Source organism: Brachionichthys hirsutus, chromosome 17 (genome assembly GCF_040956055.1).
Source record: "Brachionichthys hirsutus isolate HB-005 chromosome 17, CSIRO-AGI_Bhir_v1, whole genome shotgun sequence".
Lineage (NCBI taxonomy): Eukaryota > Metazoa > Chordata > Actinopteri > Lophiiformes > Brachionichthyidae > Brachionichthys > Brachionichthys hirsutus.
In genome coordinates this window covers 6,353,978-6,374,386 of record NC_090913.1, presented here as the reverse complement: position 1 = coordinate 6,374,386, position 20,409 = coordinate 6,353,978, and the positions used below count along the sequence as shown (strand labels likewise).

Genomic DNA, 20,409 nt, shown 5'->3' with positions numbered 1-20,409 from the left:
GCATATTTCACAAAGTAAAAATCATTCAAACACAAGTGATTTAGCACTTAATTTACCAAGTCACAATTTTCTTTGCTGCTTTTTTTCTATTGTAAAATCGTCTAGATTTAGTCAACAGTATGAACACGTATGGGTTGCTGCAGGCGACGAAGCCGCCCACCGCAGCGTTTTCAGCCGTTGTTGTCGAATGCCTCTGTCCCTGAGCCATAATTTGGACTTGCCTCTAATTTGGTGAGAGAAACTTTTTACGTGTTCCTGTCTCCGTACTCGTTGAGCCAAAAAAAAAAAAGCGGGCGAACAGAAAGAAGGAGAAACAGAGAGAATTTCCCAGTTTGGATGTAAGAGTGCATTTTGAAACAGGAGCGCATGCTTTTGGATGGTATTTTTTGTTGGGGATGGTGGGGTAATGGGTATCCCCCCCCCCCCCCCGCCCCATCCTCCCACCCACCCACCCGCCTCTCTTTGTTTGTGTGGTAAATCCAGGAGCAGCTGCTGGTCCCAGGGTCTAGTGGGATTTTGGGCCTGTGTTTTCTCATGCCATCCCATGCCAAGGTGGTGAAATGCGAGTGGAGAGAGAGAGAGAGGGAGAGAGAGGACTGTTTCTGGGTGGGGGGGGGGGGGGCTGCAGTTAGGATGGATGTGACCACGCTGGTGACGAAGGCAGAGGTGGGGGGGGACGTAGAGCGCCGTAGTCTGGATCTGCTGTCTGGATTGGGTGCATATAAAATTAATATCCTCTGGACTTCGTCTTTGCACTTGATTGGAACTTGTCTATTTGGCTAATGACTTGCCTTCTGCCTGCACCACACACAGCCCCCCCCCCCCCCCCCCCTCTGTCTCTATCTCTCCACCAGCCACCAGCCATCCACCCCCCACATCTCTGCGTCTCCCTCTGCCATTTCTCTCTTCCCTCCCATTCAGCGCTGGGAGCGTGCGCATTGGCTGGACCGTTTGGGACTTGGTGCCAGATAGGTGGGCCCTCTGCATGTTGGCATCGACTCAGTCAATGGTTAGAGGAGGAAAGTGGAGACGACGCGAGAAAGAGAGATACAGAGAAAGAGGGGGGAAAAGAGAAGCTGCACTCGGGTTTGCCAGCGGTCGTGCACACTCTTACATTGATTCGGTCCTGTTGTTTTTTGTAGTTTTTTCTTTTTCTTCTCTTCCGCCCCCCCCCCCACCCCCCTCCCCCCCAACCATCTCTCTCCCCCCCCCCCCTCTCCTGTAGATCCAGGGGAACTGCACCAATAGCACGCACCACTTTGCCTAGCATTTTTTCTTTTTTACAATATATTTTTCTACAGGGAGGCTTGTTGAGGTTTTTGACAGTTTAACCCTTTTTTTTTTGCTGCAATATCTTTTTTTCTTTTGCTGCACATCCAGCTCCTTTTTAAATTCCTTGAGAAAGAGAGATGCCTAAACTTCTCCTCACTCTACTTCTGTTGTGCTCTTGAACAGCGCCTCTCCTGCAGCACCTGCTACAGTACCTCCTGTGTTTCTGTGCTGCTATTACACCGTGCCCCCTTGGCCTTTCTCCTCTTTCTCAGCCCCCCCCTCCTCCTCTTCTGCCGCTCTTAGTGGATAGTTTCTCAGCTTCTGTTTTTACTAGATTTTTCTTTTCCTTAGTCATTTCTTTCCTAATATACATAGAACATCTTCAGAGCATCTTGATTTGGGCAAACCAGCCATTGTCCTGGTGGTGCCTTTTTAAGTTTCTTTGTGATCGTTGGGGTGAATTTATGATGAGAGAGCAAAATGGTAACTATTTTATTTTTTTATTCTTATTTATTGTGAGAGTCTATTATAAGATCATATTGATTGTGGACATGATTTTGTTACCCATGTCTATTTTTCAGTGTTTTGATTTTAAGAATGATAAATACGTGATACATGAATTAGTGCAAATTCTTACTATAGATAGTTAATTTCAATTTCTATGCATTGCATGCAGTATGCTGTTCGGTGTTTTGATAAGTGTGTCTTTCAATGTGTTGTGTCTGCGTTAGGGTGTTTGTAGAGAATGTATAGCTTCTCTCTCTCTCTCTCTCTCTCTCTCTCTCTCTCTCTCTCTCTCTCTCACTCTCTCAGTGGCTCTCTTTCATTCTCTCCCTCTGCTCGCACAGAGCAGGCACTGCTCCTCCATGCTGCGTGCCGGTGCTAACTGCCTCTCTTCTCTTTTCCCATCCTCACCCCCGCTCCCCCTTTCCCCATCATTCTCTCCTCCATTCTCTCCCTCGCTCTCCTCTCCTTCCTCTTGCTTCCCCCCCTCCTCCCTCTCCTCCTCCCTCATCCAGGATGAATTTCACCCCTTCATTGAGGCCCTGCTTCCCCATGTCCGCGCCTTTGCCTACACCTGGTTCAACCTGCAGGCCCGTAAGCGCAAATACTTCAAGAAGCACGAGAAGCGCATGTCCAAGGAGGAAGAGCGTGCGGTGAAGGATGAACTACTGGGGGAAAAGCCAGAGATCAAGCAGAAATGGGCCTCACGCCTGCTGGCAAAGCTCCGCAAGGACATCCGGCCCGAGTTCCGTGAGGACTTTGTTCTCAGCATCACAGGGAAAAAGCCTCCCTCCTGTGTTCTCTCCAACCCGGACCAGAAGGGCAAGATCCGCCGCATCGACTGTCTGCGCCAGGCTGACAAGGTGTGGCGGTTGGACCTGGTGATGGTCATCCTGTTCAAGGGCAGTCCCCTGGAGAGCACAGACGGGGAACGGCTGGTCAAGTCACCACAGTGCACCAACCCTGGTTTGTGCGTCCAGCCACACCACATCGGAGTGTCCGTCAAAGAGTTGGACCTCTATCTGGCCTACTTCGTCCACACGCCAGGTACGTGGCCGCCCGGATGCTAAACACTAGACCAGGATGCCAACACATTAACAGCTGCACATGCCTGTGTGCACGACGATACAGACAACACGTACACGAGCACCCACGTGAACAGAGATAGAAACACTTAATAATAAATAGGCACAGAAAACAAAATATATAAACATCACTGAATGTATAAAGTTTCCAAAACATTGCTTAAATTGTGTCTCAAATTTAGGTCACAGTTTCTGTAAGATTCTAATTACGATATCTAACATATTAATCATATGAAAATTTTGATTTCAGCAAGCTTTAATTTAAAACACAATTTGCCATAAATAAATAGGAGTTGAGAAAATCATTTCTTTGTTTTGGCCATTTAGCAAGAAATTAAAATTATTTTTTTTCCCCTTCTTTTTCTAAGACTTTGTTTTTGTGACAGAACGGATTCAGTGGCAATAAAAATAATATCTGAATATGTGACAAGGACATTCAGCCAGTGTGTTCTGGCAAGTGTGTGCTCCTTTTCAGTGTGGGAAATTCTGGGGTTTTAATAACATTTAATTTGTATTTTTTTTAATCAGAGGAAATTTACATTTCTGCATAACTGTGTGTGTGAGTGTTTTTTATATACATACATATATATACATATACATATATACATATATACATATATATATGTATATATGTATATATATGTATGTATGATCGGCGCTGTCAAACTGTGTTGTGCATCTTTTTTGTGTGCGATGAACGAGAGTTGCCGTTTAGAAGACTCTACCCAGTCTATTGAAGTGCATGTGCCATGATAAGGCCATTGTAGCCAAGGATCGCCATTTGGCCACTGCCCAGATTGCATTTGTGTGTGTGTGTGTGTGTGTGTGAGAGAGAGAGAGAGGGAGAGCGGTAGCGCAGACCCACGAGTCTCCTGCTCTAAGGCCGCAGGCGGCCATCGCCATCACCGTCTGTCTCAACGCGAGCACCACGTTGGATCTGGCTGTTGGGAAACACACACACTCACAAAATGCAGCCATACACATGCAAACACAGCTAAATAAAGATACACACATTAGATAACAAAAAAGGGAAAAACAACTCTGTCATCTTTGTAGCACACTTTCACACACTGAGCCATGCACGGTTTTAGTCACGATCGCATACACACACCCACACAGCCACACACTCTCAGCCAAGGACCATCATAGATACAGTTTAATACAGCCAAACATTGTTGTATCCCAGCCACCATCACGGATACACACACTTACACTCGGCCAAGCGTTGCTGTGGCCTCCAGTGCATGTACTCCACACACACACCCAGCCAACAAACTGGTTGTGTTGTATTTTTTTTGCACACATTGAAAAAAACAAAACACTGTCACACGCATGAAACGTATTTCACAGCCAAATCCAAGTCCACTTTCTGGCTACACATGCGTGCAAACACACACACTTGTGACCTAATATTAATTCAGCTGGACTTTTCTGGAAATTGCAAACAAAGACTCTACCAGCTTTGAATAACTCCTCATATATGTGCATGTGTGTGTTTGGTTGGTGATTGAAATGTGTTGAAAAAATATATATATAATAATTATTATTACATATAAAATGATAGCAATAAGACATATTTTGTCAGTTAATTGATTTAACGGTTTATTATAGATGCAGAAAGTTCAGCGGTTCAAACTGGAGCTGCTGCCAGGGTTTGACTCGGGTCTCATGAGGTTATAAAAGAGAGCAAGATTTTATTTTATTATTTTTTTCTCAGATTAACTGACAAAATACATCTTACTGTGTAATAATTGTATGATTAAATGTTTGTTTTTTTTTTTTTTTACTATCAGCATTTTAACTGAAACAGCACTTCTGGAATTTGTTTTTGTGGATCTCCAGCATCACTGTTTTACTCATACATTTATAGAATTCTGTACGAAATTATAGCATTATATTTGTATAATTTTAGTTTAGGATATGTATTTATTTTTACATTTTATCGCATGATTAGTTTTGGAATATAAATAAATTTTCATTTGGTAACGATATATTAATTAATCAATTACTAATGAAACACAATCTACTATCTGAGCTGTAACACATTTTTTTCCTTTTTTTTTTACATGCACTGTACTGTTAAACTAAACACACACACACACGTAATGTCATGCTCATTTTTGTGGTCAGTTCAAGTCCCGTTTGAAAACATACACACAAAGGACAAACGAAGGTTGCCACTGTTAGCTTTCACTTACTTTAAAGTTGTAAACGCTTGTTTCTGACCTAATCAATAGTCAATCTATCATATTTTACTGTTACAATATTGTGTGGTTATGTTTTTGATATTTTTTCCCCCTTTGGCTCTGCCATGAATTACAAGATGCACCAATGATTTGTTTCAGTTTGTTCTACATTTTGTCGGGCACTGTAAATATCGCTCTCATTGTCGCTCTCATAGAGGTAAAGCCTCCGCTTATCTCTTTTGTTTATATTGTAGGAGACAGAGAAAGAGAGAGAGCGAGAGAGAGAGAGAGAGAGAGAGTATGTTGGAAAGAAGAAGAGGCTGCGATAGCGATTGTTCTGTTTGGCAGCGCCCGAGCGCCGTTGGTGTGGGAAGAAGAGAAAGATGTCTTGTGTTTTGTTGATGACAGAGTGGCAAAAAGCTGCCACGGGGAATCTCTGGGCTTGCCGGCGGGCTTTCTCGGGCTGTTCTGCAGCCAGCCATCATCTCTGCTACGGAGCATAACGCACTGCATTCTTGAAGGAGCAAACCGTGCTGCCACAATCCAGAACCTTCTGTTCTGATAGCCAGGCACCTCTGAGACAGAGCAGCAGCATGCGTCTTTGAACGCTGCCCGATTGAACTAGAACACAAGGAGATGAGGGGCGAACAGAGGCTGAGTGCGTTGATTTTTTATTTGTATTTATAAAAAAAAAATCATAATAGAGATTGACAACAAAAAGTAAACATTTGTGAAGTTTCAAATGAGTTCTGGAACACTTCTTAATATTTTGGGCCTCATTTTCACAGCGCCTTTTTGTTTTTACTTCATTTTGTGGGCTGTAAGTGTGCTCATAAAAAATATGTTTCAAATGTGTTTCCAATCACAAATGCAGCACAGGAAATTTGCAATCACTCTGAAGGAGGTGTGAAACGTACTCGTCGTGCCATTTCAGCCATGGCCGGTCCACACTTTCCTCGCTCTGCCGAGCCAGATCCCGCCCCTGTCTTGATATAGCAATGTTCTGGGCGGCACTGTGAGTAAGCCCGGAGAAACCCCAGTGCCTTGGCCAGCCCCGAGCCAACTTACTGACTGCAGGAAGGATTCTCATATAAAAACCCAACTCGTGTTTCTGGAATTAAGATGGTAAAACAACACACATGAATCAGGAAAAAAATGGGGGGGAAGTACAGGAAAATGTGAGTGAAACAGAATAAGAGAGACGTCCTGAGAATAATAGGTCAGGCAGATGATGGCTAATGACACAATGTGTTAAAACTTGATGGATTCCACAGATTCCTATCCTGTTCCATGCCTCAGTATTTCTTTCATTCCTGTGAAAATCATTTGATGTTAATTACTTCCTGGATCGCTAACCCTGCTCCCATTACATCACAAGGGCTGAGTGGACTTGACGGCGTTTGTTAGCAGGATTACGGAAAAACTGCTGGATGGATCTTGATACATTTAGTAACCTTTACATTTTTGAGAGCGATCCGGATACCCATCTGGATAACAAAGAAATCTGGATTTTCCCAACATTTTCCATAATGGAGGCTTTTCCCCCCAAATGAAATCCCATCTTTCAAAATATGCATTCAATTAACTCACCAAGCATCGCAGCCATAAAGGGGTCCGATACGCACTATCATGCAAAATGCCCGCAACCGCACTAGTGAATTAACATTAGTGAATGTTTGTTAATGGCTCTCATCAAACCGGACCAATGTCTTCTTTTAGACGTCCCCGTCTGGCATCCGGGGGCTTTTCATTGTGGCTACATATTAAATCTGAAGGGTAAAAGACAGAGGGGGAACCCCGTCAGATTAGAGAGGCAGAGTCAGAGGGAGTCTTCTCACTTTATTCTTGGCTTATGAAAAAAGTCTATGCATTTGGATAGCTAATGGTTTCGGGCTAGCCAAAGCCCTGTTGTGTGCACTCATTCACGCCAAAACAGACACACACGTCACACACACAGATTATTCAAGTAAAATCAGGAAGCCGGCATCAAGGCAAACCTTTGATCATTTGTGCTATTTGTTTATTTTGTTCTTTAATCAGTTATCACTTCTCCACTAGGCAATCTTTTTATTGTAAAGCCAACACAGGTAGAAAATCAGAACTTGTATCTGGATAAATCATGATTTATTAATATAAATCAATAAAACAAATGATTAAGTACTCTGGGGGGTGCCATTTTTAGAGATGTTTATAGATTTTCATTTTGTTAAATGCGACACGGGGAATTTTCACGCAGTGCTAAACTCAAATCTAATTCTTAACATTAAAATTTAATTACACACTAAACCACATCAATGGTTTTCAAATACAAACGGGTGTAGACTAAGCTGAGCACGCGGCGATATAAATGGCATCCGATCTTTACTTGAGCTGAGTGGGCCATTTTCCTTTTTAGTTTGCCAAAAAAAACATAGAGGGAGAAAGTGAAGGCACAATAGAAAAAGGGAAAAGTGAAAGAAAAGAGAAAATAAAGAAGAAGAAAATGAAAATTGAAAAAAGAGGTTATTGAGAAAAAGAGAGTCAGAGACAGCAAGGGAGTGGTATTGTCTTTATTAATACTATATAGTATGTCTTTCCAGTACGGGCCTCAATTTGGATTTTTGACGTGGTGCCAACCATGAAATACGTCCATCCACAAATATCATATACCCACACCCACTGAAGAGGTTTTTCTCAGCTCAAAGAGGAGGAGGAGGAGGAGGAGGATCAGGAGTCAGTGGCCAATGCTCCACTATCAGGCGGGCCAGCCAGAAGAGGAGAGCCAGGGAACATGGCTTGCTTACAGGGCAGCAGTCACAGCGAGGCCCTGGCATTGGCTGCTGCATCTGGCTAACAACGCTATTCATCACCATGCAACCATGGCCGTGCTAGCAGGGGAGTCACAGCACTGCATTTTAAATCCAATGCAAAGTGTCGTTTTAATTATTCTTCTTTTATTCCCCCAGAAATTAATTTTACCAATAGGAGGTGGTTTTTATACAGATTTTTTTTGTTGTTGTTGCCAAATAACATTCAATAAATATAGAATTAGAAATGAAACAAAAAAATAATAATATATTTTTTTATACTTTTTCCATTTTCCATTTCATTTTGTGCTTTCAGGTTGAAGAATTAAAAAAAGAGGAGTTGTGTCTGTGACCGTTTTTTTTTTTTTGGCACAATGCGCTAACTCTGCTTGGTAGAAGCCAAATTTTCATCCAGTCTCTGCCAACCTCCACCCTCTGATCCATGCTTTCTTGTCTCCTGTTTTTTTTTCACTTGTTTCCCTTCGCTTTTATACCTCTTTAGGGCTCAAATGAATTCCCTCCCCCTAGCCTCATTAGCGCCGTGGACTTCTGTTTGCAGGGACAGAAAAATGTAGAAAAAGTACAAACATTTTAGCGCTCAATAGGACCATTATCCTGGTGATTCATGAAAGCGGACCGCTACTTGGTTGTGAGCGTCGACAGTGACGTGTTTTGGATTTTTTAATGATTTATTTTATTTAGTAAATGTTTTTTTTTTAGATTGTGTTTTCTTCTTTTTTAAAAATCTTTCAACAGCAATCATCTATTTTTTTTTTCAGGATAAATAGAGACTTTATGTTGTTTCTTAATCGAACAAGGCCCCGCGCTGTTTCACCACCGGCTATACTCGCTCTTCTTGAGAGACAACCTTCAGGAGGGCATCTTTTGGTGTTTATTACGCCGTGAGAAGAAGAGCAGTACATAGAAGACAGAAAGTGGGGTGGGGGGGGGGGGGGGGGGGTGAATGAGTGAGGTAGCGGAGAAGCACAGCAGAATGCAAAGAATCAAATTTGGCATGCGTCTGCGTGAGCGAGTAAGCTTCAAATCAGTTTGGACACAGATCTAGGACACTAGACGGAGAGAAGAAAGCAGGATGAAACGGGATAGGCAACGACATGGGATTTGGGGCGGGGGGGGGGGGGGGGTAGTGTGTATGTGATTTAAGGAGACGGAGGGTGTAGTTAAGTAGAAGATGAGATGGAGGAGGTTTGTGGGCGAGGATGGGTGGGGGGGGTTAGAGTGTCTGTCAATGACAACTTGAAAAACAGGCCGGTAAATAAATGGAGTGGTGGAAAACAAGGCTCGGCGCTTCATCAAAAGACTCCATTCATCTGTAAACAGGAGAGTCTCTCTGAGGAGACAGAGAAAGGAACCCGCTGACGAGAGGACAGCGCTTGTTTTCGATAACGGGAGGAGTTCTGAGTGGAATGGGTCTGCTGTGTTAGGGTCCCTTCATGCTTGTGGGATCTTTATGGGGGGGGGGCTGAAAAGTGGGATGTGGACAGAGTCAGTGAAGGTGGGGCAGAGATCGTGCATGTTTCTTTCTCCTGGTCCAAAAGAATGAATATCAGGAAAGGCTCGTGTTGTGACGGTTGAACCTGTGGGACCGACCAGTGGTTGGGATGTATCTTGTGTCGAGCACAGGCGAGTAAATGGGTCGTTGTGGTTTAAACCTCGTGTGCATGTGCTTCCAGGCATGAGAGTGCCTGACAATGGGTTATGTACATATGCTCATTATGCATGCTCATTTTTCTTAGCCCCATTTTGCAGGATTTACAGGCCAATGAGCCAAGCACCGGCTCTTATTTGCCCGAGTTGGGAGGAGCAGAGTGATTGGGTCTCATGGATCGCGTGGTGAACCAGCCACTGCAAGATCCGGCTTCAGCCGTCCATGAATTCAGTCCCGTAATAATAGAGCCAGCCCGTAGGAAAAGGTAGCCAGACTGACACTAACTTAAGTGCTTTTGCGCATTTCTACCATGCATGCTTCTTAATTAAGAGGGAGACGAAACGATGAATGTAGAGATCAGGGTTAAGGCGCCTCCAACCTCACAGTAGATTCTCTCTGAAAGTGTCGGGAAGGGAGGCTCCTTTCAAAAGCTTTGATTTAGCTTATGTTAATTTGTGCAACGCTTGTGTGAATGTTAACACTTCCTTTTTAACTCGTCTTTAATAGCTTGAGCGCACATCTTGGGATAGCGGCGGCCTTGTCGAATTGTCTGTGCCATGTATCATCTTTCACTTTAACTCAGCTGGTTGAATAATAGAAAACACACATTAATCATGTTATTCACTCAATTAAAAGCCCTACATCTGAGTTATCAGCAGCATCCGACTATCTCAGCATCACTGTAGAAGCTCCTTTGTTTATTTTTTTTGATCATAAAACGGGTAGTTTTAAGGGCTTTAATTTTAAAATTTGAGGGCTTTAAACTATTGAACACTTTGAAACCACAGGATTGATGTTTAGGTTTCCATAGCACTCATGAACCTCCCTTTCCTTCTTGCACTCCTCTATCTTGTCATTCCCAAGTCCCCCTCCTTAGGCCACCTCCTGTTTCCCTCACGTTTATTGGACCCAAATTTGGCTGGCACCATGGCAACCAAGGCTCCAAGGGAATCTTGCCTGGGTAAAATCCAAGGTGCCTGCAGGGTGGCACTGGTTTGCACTGTCAGTGCCAAAGGGTTGTCACAGCGGCCGGCTGCTACGACAAGGCCAGCCTAGATCTGACCTGCTCACGGATGGGTTGTGAGCATTAACTTAGTATCCCCTGTCTATAAAGTACTAACTAACATGACCTGCCATATTTGGTGTCATTAGCCAGTGCTAGAGGCCCCAGTGACTACAGCATGGGGGGGGAAACCAGAGGAGGCTTTTCAGCCGTACGCATACTGATGTGGCATGGCTGGGTGCCCAGTGCTGCCTCCCACATCAGAGAATGAAAGAAAGAGAGAGAGAGTGGCCAAGAGCAGAGCGATGTATGCATAGAGATGTGTTTTCAGTGTATAATATATAATCGTATATGGCGCTTTAAACAATGCTTTTTCTTCTCTCATGTGTAAATGTGCAGCATTTGTTGCCGCATCTCTTGCTAAAACATGCATATTTCAAATCATGATTATGTTGTATAAAGCATTGTTCATCTGTTGAGGCAATGCAATTGTGTTTATATGGATGCTGGACCAAATCAAGTGTGAATTATTGGCGAAATTCAATAATGAGGGTATATTGATTTATTGGTTGTTGTTTTTTCTCCATGAGGCACTTCATACTCAATGTGCTAAAAATGAAAAATGTCCGTATGATCCATATTCTACGCTCCATAGAAAGGATATTTGTAGATAGTTGTGTTTAATAGGGCTTCCTTTCCTTTGAATATATCAAAATAAGAAAATCTTGCAACGCAAAGGACCGCTCAGCTGTAATAAAAGATAAATGCATCACAAATCTCAACGTAAAAATGCTGCTTTACAATGTGAAATGTATAAAATGATGAAGTATATTTGAACTTTTTCATCATCAGTAAAGAATGATATTTAGGGAAAAGGTCATGTCTGCAGTTGACTAAAATTCTGACTCTTCTACAAGCAGGAAATCGACATCTCGTTGTGCCGTTTTCTCAATCATTGTCCAATCATGATAGGTTTGTGATTTGACAGAGCTTGGGTTCATATTATAGCAAGGCACCTTCGCTATGGCTTCGTAGACAGTTCATTCAGAGCTTCGTAGGCAGTCGTCTCTCCCAGTTCTTCCAACCAGTCTTTGTTTTGCTTTTCTTTCTCTGGGGACGAAGTTTGGTTTTTCTTGGTGAGTTCAGCATGTGTCAGGGAGACATTGGATTCGCCATGCGAGGTATGTAATGAGATATGGAGTGTGATCCGTGACGGGGCTGGCAGCAGTTTGTATGGTTGACAGGCTCTGCGTTGCCAGTTTGTGTACAGAAGCCAGGGATAGAAAGCTGACCAGAGGAAGACAAGTGTGAGAGTGTGTAAAGCAGGAGATGGTAGATCATCAGGTTACTCCATCCTGTACTATTCCACCATTTCTGAGTTCCTCCTGACCTGAAATCGGGAGCGAGATTGAGGATTAAGGTGAATTAATGAGCCCCCTTTTCCTACGGAATACCTTTGTCAGTTGGTCCATGCATATTGTATATCGGTATATCTTGTGAGAAATAGAAGAACAAAAATCAGTCTCCATCTCCATATTTTTTATTTTTCCCACGTATTTGATCTTGAGGTATTTTTATGTCAGTCTTTTTAATGATGGGGTTGGGGTTAGGGTCCACATACCTATGGACAATTTAGTGTCACCAATTCACCTCATTTGCATGTTTATTTTGTGCATTTCCATACACACTGAACCCCCCCCCCCCACCACCACTCCTTGACAGGACATCAGAGGCCCTGGATACTATATCTGTGTATATGTACAGTGATTATAACGATGTTAAAGAAACACTGTTTTCTGCAGTGGATAAATTATTGCTTTTTAGATAGCAAATAGTTTCACAGGAGCTAATGGGATGCTAAATCCTTGCCTAGCACCAACTGCCTCGCTTCCCATCTCCTAGCCTTGTGCCAAGTAAAAGTCACTCTGCAAAATCCCTGCACCGTGCTAACAAGTCCCAATCCAGGCTGATCCTTGTTAATGCAGAGGGTCACGATCAGCCTAAAAGATAGACTAAAGCTGCTATTGCTCTGTTGATGCAGCATCCACCCAGGGAGAGAGAAGAGCATGCAGAAGAACACGAACACGTGGCTGATTTCTGACTGTAACACATGTGTGGCTGTTGTTGATTAAGAGTTGTTGTTGTAATTGCAGGGCTCAAATTGCCAGGTGGTGGATGCGTCCCGCTAATCCCCCATCTAATTTCGAGGTCCAGGGGTGAAGCTCTTAATCCAAAACACACACATACGCTAACTCGGTCTTCCAAACAATCAAATGAACATACCTCACCCTCCCTCCACGGGCACATATGTGCATACACAAATACTGAGTCCTCAGTGTTAATGTTACTCACATGGATTTTCTAAATTCACGAGAAAACTGTTCACTTTTTGCAAAAAAGTGTACTTTATCATGTAGTACTGACAGCACATGGGCACATTGCAGCCAATGAACACAGTTAATGTCCATGTACTTGTATTTGTTTGTGTATCTTGATTGACCAAACATCTGTTTGTCAGATAGTTTTTATCTCATTATGAAATACTGTCCTCGCCTCGGAAACTGGACTTCACCATTCCACAAAAAAAGGCAAACATGCAAAAAAAAGAAATGAAAAACGAACTCCTTATCTTCTGCTCGCTTGTCTTTATTCTTATTTTTTATTACCTCAGTGGTTTACAGGATTGTTGCTGTTCACTCAGGCCATACAAGTCAAAGTACACTTGAGATAGAGGAACGTGTCACAGTGATAGGCAGACAGGAGGGTGAACTGGCTGCTCCACCCTTTACCTCAGTTCACCCCTGCTCGCTCTGCAGCGCTGTATGTAGGTCAACCGCAGTGCTTAACTTGATCTCAGTGGCTTGCCATATTATGAGACGGAGAGGACTCATGGAGATTGCTAAATTAAAGCACTGTTGACAATCCCCTCTGCTTCTCCCACAATATAGCTTGTTTAAAAACATTTCTCAGCACAGGTCCTGTTCATCGTTTATCAAAGTTCTACGTGACTCCGAAACCTGTTGGTTGCTTCCTTCTCTGTTCTTTATTTAGTGCATAAGGCTCAATAACAATTCCAATCCACTCGATCATCGACTGCTGTCGTTATTTCCATTCTCTTTGTCTTTCTCTGCGCCTTACGTCTTTCAGTGGCAGGTGTGGCAGCATGGCGTTTTAAGTATTTGTGGTAGTTTACACCCAGAGCTAATAGAGAGGAGGAAGGAAGGAGGGAGGGAGGGAGAGGAGGAACTGCCTTGCCTCGGGCGTGAGGTCGTTTCAGGTGAAATGTCTCTCTGGGCATGTGGGCATGGCCTCGTGGAGAAGAGGGAGGAGTCAGAGGAGATGTCTGTTGACACACAACAAGGCAAATAGAAAGTTTGTTTTTGAAGGGTAGATCATGATGAGAATATTTTTTATATTATTTTATGCACAAAGAGTCAGGAATGAAAGCCTTGAGAGGAGAGAAAATAATTCTGGTGTTTGACTGTAGATGCAGAAGTGAGACCCTAATAAAGGAAAAATATGTATCTGAGCGATGCGTTCAGGGACTGAAAACAGGGTGAGGTGTTGTGAATGTCTCAGCGGCCTCTAACTCAGAGCACTGAGAAAGTTGCCTGTTCCCTTCTGTCAGAGAAACGAGGGAAGCGTTGAGGAAGGATTTTAAGAGGGAACGAGAATGGGGGCGGGATAAATTGAGTGTGTGGGAGTGGGAGCGTGACAGATGATTTCTAAAGTTCATAAATGAAATGTGGGTGGAGAGATGAGAGGAATGATAAAGAAGAAGGGAGGGAATGAGAGAAACGGAGAGAGAGAGAAAGAGAGAGAAAGAGAGAGCTTGGGATGTTAGAGGAATGAGAAGAAGAGCTTCTTTGCAGGGCGGGTTTCCTGAGGTCACAGTAGTGAATATCACAGTGGAATGTGGAATGCTGAAATTTTGCCAAGGCAAACACACCGGTTGGGACGCCGCCGCCCCCGGTGGCCGTCAAGTGCTGCTTTACAGACGCACAATGACACACGAACACGCAGTCATATGTGTGCATGAGCATCTGGAATGGGTCGTCACACAGAGATCCCAATGCACAGTGATATGGCACACACACACATTCATGTACTTGTATGAACTTGTACTGTCAGCACCGGCAGAAGTACTCAATTTATGTAACTCTAGAGACTACCGTGTGTGTGTACATGTGTGTGAAAGGAGAAGGAAAATTATAATATACAATGACAGCATAGCTGAATTTTGGGGAGCTTTAAGTTACTAAAGCTGTCACACACACACACACACACACACACAGACACACACACATGCACAATATGCACATGATTAGACATGCACATCGATAGTTGAACACAGACTGGGTGACTCATTTATTGAAGATTGGACCAACATAAAACACACACACACACACTGATCCAGTGACTCAGACGCAGGCACACACACACACGCACACACACACAGAATGCTTGATCTTTTGTCAAGGACTTATGTTGCCTTCGCTATCGGCTAAACATAAACAAATAAATGGAGGAAATAGCTGTACTTATGTACGTAGAGGAGAAGATCGCCTTTGAATAATGAACTTAATCTACGAATGACTAAAAACAGAGAAGGTGCCAAGATACTCAACCAGTCCTGCTACTTGTTGAGCAAGCTGGGCCAAGGTCCAACTTAAAATGTGAATTTCTGCAGGAGAGTCCTGCAAAGAGAGCGGCTCATCAGAAGGGGGGGGGGGGGGGGGGGGGGGGTCTGCACCACTGAATAAGATGTAGAGGAAGCAGATAGCAGACAGGATATGCTTTTATTTGCTCACTCGCAGCACGTATTGCAGTCGTAGCTGTTGTAACTGTACGGGCTATGATCTGCAGCCCCGCCCTGTTTGCTTGCAAGCTGTCGTTTTTTTTCTACTCCTCTACCACCTCCTTCTGTCCCGCCACTCTGTTGCTCTTTCATGTGGTTTGCCATACCGATATGGGCACGCACGCACATACAAATGTGTATACGTGCACACACGACAAACGCAACTCCCTCTCTCAAAGGGCTAACAGCCCAAGATAAAATCAAGTCCAGGGTTTACTTATTATTCAGTTTCTTGCGCGCTCATATTTGTCACATGCACATAAGTAGTAGGTTTTGACAACATCGCGCAATCACATCTGTTGCAACTCTAATGCAGTGTGTGTGTGTGTGTGTGTGCATGAAGCACTTTAAAGGGAAGTCACAACTGGTGTTTGTCAGTCCCGTTCATCATTCTGCAGTGTCGAATGGCGACGAGTCGGTTGTGAACAGGCAACATTTGTTCGCACAGAGACGCTTTCCTGCCAGAATGCATGTGTCCGTGTGGCACCAGCGTATCAGTCATTCTCTGATCGGAGTTCTGTGTGGAATTGGCCTGCTGCTGTTCACACTGAATGTTGAATGTGCTCATTACATTTGTATGCATGCATATGCAGTTGTTTATGCAGTGGCTCACACATGTACAGTAAAGCCATAATAATCTATCCACACCCTGCCGCGTCCCTCTGTCCCTCGTCTAATTTCCTCACTCCCTCATAGCTGAGCGGTTAGGAGATCCAGTACTGGAGTCAAAAGTGCAAGTGTGCAACTTGGCTGATGAGTCACTGAGAGCCCCCCCCCCCACTGTTAGTAAATATGTGGTTGCACTGATTTAATGCAGTTTCAGTTCCCAACAACTTTTATTTCTTCTTTATGTGTGTGTGTGTTTGCGTGCATGGCCCCAGCTGGAGCAGTCGGAGACACATGGCATTGATACAGCCAGCCAGAGGTTTTTCTGCAAACACTGAATATTACTATGGCGAGGAGTTTAACAAGAAAAAGAAATTGTGTTAAAAATTGATAATTGAGGGTACCTAGGCAGGAAATGACTGATGCCAGCGCTCAGTGAACCAAAAGACAGCAACGATCAGAGCGGCCTAAAATTAGAACCCTCTGAAGGCTGTCTTATGTTCCATTTGCCACAAGGTAGGTAATTGTGTTGTTTTAAATGAACAGACATATTGTTTACTAGAATTGCTGTGATTTTTTGATGCAAAATAAGCTTAAATGTTCATTTAATAACATAATGAAAGTCATTCAAGGTTAAACTGCCTTTTAGTTAAGAGGGCGCATGCCGAAGTATGAGGGCACATCGCCGCTGGCGCCAAGCTCACAAAGACCCCTGGCTCCTGTGCAAAAATGACACATAAGAAACAGTAACACATAATAGAAGTCCACTGGTATGCACACACACACACACACACACACAAGACACACACACGCTCAAACACTTTAACATCTCTCCGTAATTACAGGCTGAGGTCCCATTCTAAGGGCTGTGGTTTGGCTGGCCTGCCTCTCTCTCCATTAAGGCACTAAACAACGTATGTCACTCAGGGGCAACTTGGAGATGGCAGCAGGGGGTCAATGCATTTAAACTCTGACTCTTTTACCCTCTCGCTCTTCTCTCTGTCTCTCTGTCTTGCTCCTTCGCTCTCTTTCTCACACACACAGATAAATACAGACTTGTCATCTAGTATAGTTTTTCCACAGGACCCTCTCTTGGTGACTCTGGCATCATGACTTTTGTCACCACAACTCATCTCTGTCCATTTTAGGTTTAAAGATTTTTCTTATCGTTTTGCCATTGTTGAATAATTACAAAACCTTTCAGTCAGTAAACAAGAGACAATGTTCTGTGCTGACACTGCAGAGCATATCAGCACAGTTAGGTGAGGCACAACTGGCTGCTGCCTAACCACATTTCTCTTCTCAGTTTTTCAAAGAAAAATGTGAAAATTCACAGATTTTAAATAAAAAATAACCTAAAATTGAAAATATTTTTTAGTACAAATCATTGGACAAGTATAACAAATGTATTTTTTCACCCTTATTTTTTGCATGATAGAGGAGGGTGAAGCACGGCCTCACCAGCCTCTCCTGATTGCATGTCACTGGTCCATTCAGCACATCACCCGTTTTACCTTACGACAGATATCTCCCCACTTTAATGTACTTCATTAACAAACAAACCCCTGAAGCTATTCCGGGTCAGGGCTCAGGTAAGGACTTGCATGACCTCAGAGGGTTGGATGTTTTGAATTCATGAACCCTCGTGACTCCAGCAAATTGGCTTCAGGTGCTTAGACTGTCACCTGCGGCTCCATCTGTACCGATCATTGCACTCCGTGTTCTTTAGGCCTAATTCCAATTTGATTTGATTTACCTCGGTTGACTCTTGCCTCTTCCAAATATTTAGAGTCAAGGCAATGTCAGCTCTAGTAGCATTCCATATAGGTTTGATCCTTCAACACGCCCTGGTATACTCTGTGTGTGTGTGTGTGTGTGTGTTCGTGTGTGTGTGCAAGCCATCAGCTTTAGACTCTTTGGCTTTTCCCGGTGTTGATAATGGCTGATTAATCGACTGGTGACTGTATCCGAGCTCTTCTGAGTTTTAAAGCAGCTTACCCTCTGTGGAGCAGAGACAAAGCACCCTGGGATTGTGTGTGTGTGTGTGTGTGTGTGTGTGTGTTTGTGTGGATACATTTGTGAAAGCTTTAATTCCATTGTCTTTTTAGGGCACAATATGATTGGTGACACATGTTTGAAAAGTAATACATGGGCAGCAAAAGTTAGCGACTGAGGGAAACATACGCAGCTGTGCTGACACACTTAAAAAAAAGCGTACACTCACACACAACAGCCGTGACAGCAAACACAATTTAAATCCACTGGTGGATTACAAATCCACTTATAGTGGGTCAACTCAACTATGTCAGCTGTGCATCCCACACTGATCCTGCTGCCCTTTCTCATTGCTTCATGCTCCACATTTGAAATAAATAACATGATATTAATAACAGTTGCAGCACATGAATAATGTGTGTATGAGAGTTGCACAGATACACATATTGACCATGATGTATAATTATACTCCTGCTTTATTTGTATGCTCCAGAAAAGTATTAGCGCTAAGCAATCACCCGAATGCTGGAATAGAGCAATCATTCAAAAAGCTTCTGTACAACTGAATTATGAAGAACCATTTATATTTTATATGATCCCTATTTCCATTCTTTTTTTCTTACACAGTTGGATGTTTTCCTATTTCTGTTTAACCTGGTTTGCTTATTCAGCTATGGGTGACTCTTTATATCTCCCAGCATAATTTAACTTTCTGTAGCTTTAAAAAAACGAATCTCAACACCCAGTTCACTTAACTTGGATGGTCGCCAGTTTTTCCAGGCGATTGGTTAAAAGAAGTTTGCAGTTTCCAGCTCATTCTGTGTAGGGAGCTGGAATCTATACTGACTTTGGGCCTGATGTGAGACAAGTCACCTGCAGGAACCTTCTTCGTTGGTCGTTACAGCCCCAAAGAGACAAGAAGCAAAGTGCAAAGAATTACTGCTTTGGTGCCTGCTAGTGTGCGGCTGAGCGAATGAGTAATGACACATACAATATTGACTTTAATCACATCTGTTTTTGTGATTTCATCTCTCTCCTTTCCCCCCGGACCTCCCCTTGTTCTTGGAATGGACGGCACCGTGGTCTGCCAAAAATGCTCGTTTATTTGCTGCTATTTACTTAAATCTGTCAAAGAGGCACATGCTGTTATATGGTTCCCTTTTCTGCTCGCCGTTTGTGTGTCTGCGAAGAAGGCAAGGACATGCCAATGTGTGTGATGTCCTATCGTATTTTATTTTTCAGTGGTGTGTGTGAGAGTCAGCTATATATTCAGGAATCTCTACAGTGGATTCACACACTATCTTTTATATGCGCCCACACAGCCAGAGCCAATCGGAGTGTTGGAGTCAGAGTGAGAGTAGAAACCTGGCAGAGGCCCTGGGTTCATCTCGACATCTCTCCGTATGAGACCAAGGGATACACACACTCCTTGGAGAAGTGAAGAAGTTTCTGACAGTGGTATCGGGGGGGTTGTGTGGTTTGGATCCTTGCCTTTCCTCCTGCTTTATGAAAGTCGAGGGATGGGGGTGGGAGAGTGATCGGCGAGAGCATGCAAGGTGATGTCAGCTCACACCTTCCCTCCCTTTTCTTCATGTGCTTTCTTCTTTCTCCATCTCTGTCTCTCTTCATCATTCCACCAACCTCTTTGCGTTCTCATCTTTCTTTTTTTTTCTTTCTTATTTGGTTTCTGGAGACATCACAGCTATGGAACCAGGTCTGAAAGCGTGCATGGATATTTCAGCTATTAATAAATCTGCTAGCCCATTGCCAAGTACGCCCATCATTCATGTGCACACACGCACATGCATGCACGTGGATGATAAACACATGTAAGAGCTGTTTTTCAGACGGTTAAATCTGCTGAATCCTTTTTGAAGTCTTCAGTGTTCGAATTCTTTTTCCACCACACCCAGTAGCCAATGGTCCATTTCCATTGTAGGCACTTATAATTAACCACAAGCTCATTTACTGCCAAATTCTCTTTAATTAGATGGTTAGAATGTGTTACAGAACAGCATGTGTGCTGCTGTATAAACATTTATTTGCCATTTAGTCAAGCGAATGTGTAAACGGAGACGATTACTATAGATTAGTATAAAGAATTTCAGGAGGAGCACATAGAATTATAATAATTCATAGCCACTATAGCCACACCTTTAACCTTTGCATACATGTTATAAATCAAACGTATAAATCCTTTAATGTGCTGCCTCACTTGAATGACAAACCATCTGAGCATTTAAAGTACCGGTATAGGCCAACAATTTTACCTTTATCAGCATTCAACAAAAACGTAAACACATATTACTGTAAATTATTTGTGCTCATTTTCGAAAATAATAATTCAGCATTAAGATTTTATTTCTTGAAATGAACAATGTATTTATGAATGCCTCCCCTTAGAGAAGAGGGAATCGGGCTACGTTTAGTCAGTCACTTGCAGAC

At 43.2% G+C, this 20,409-nt stretch overlaps 1 protein-coding gene across 2 annotated transcripts in view; it reads left to right on the top strand.

The window, feature by feature from the left end:
- The first annotated feature begins 2,138 nt into the window (after positions 1 to 2,138).
- LOC137907156 (nuclear factor 1 X-type-like) overlaps positions 2,139 to 20,409 on the top strand; it is a 57,095-nt gene continuing 38,824 nt past the window's right edge. For both annotated transcript variants that reach the window (XM_068751470.1, XM_068751469.1), the window contains exon 1: positions 2,139 to 2,823. In XM_068751470.1, the coding sequence (XP_068607571.1) occupies positions 2,139 to 2,823 (685 nt within the window). The remainder of the gene's footprint in view (positions 2,824 to 20,409) is intronic.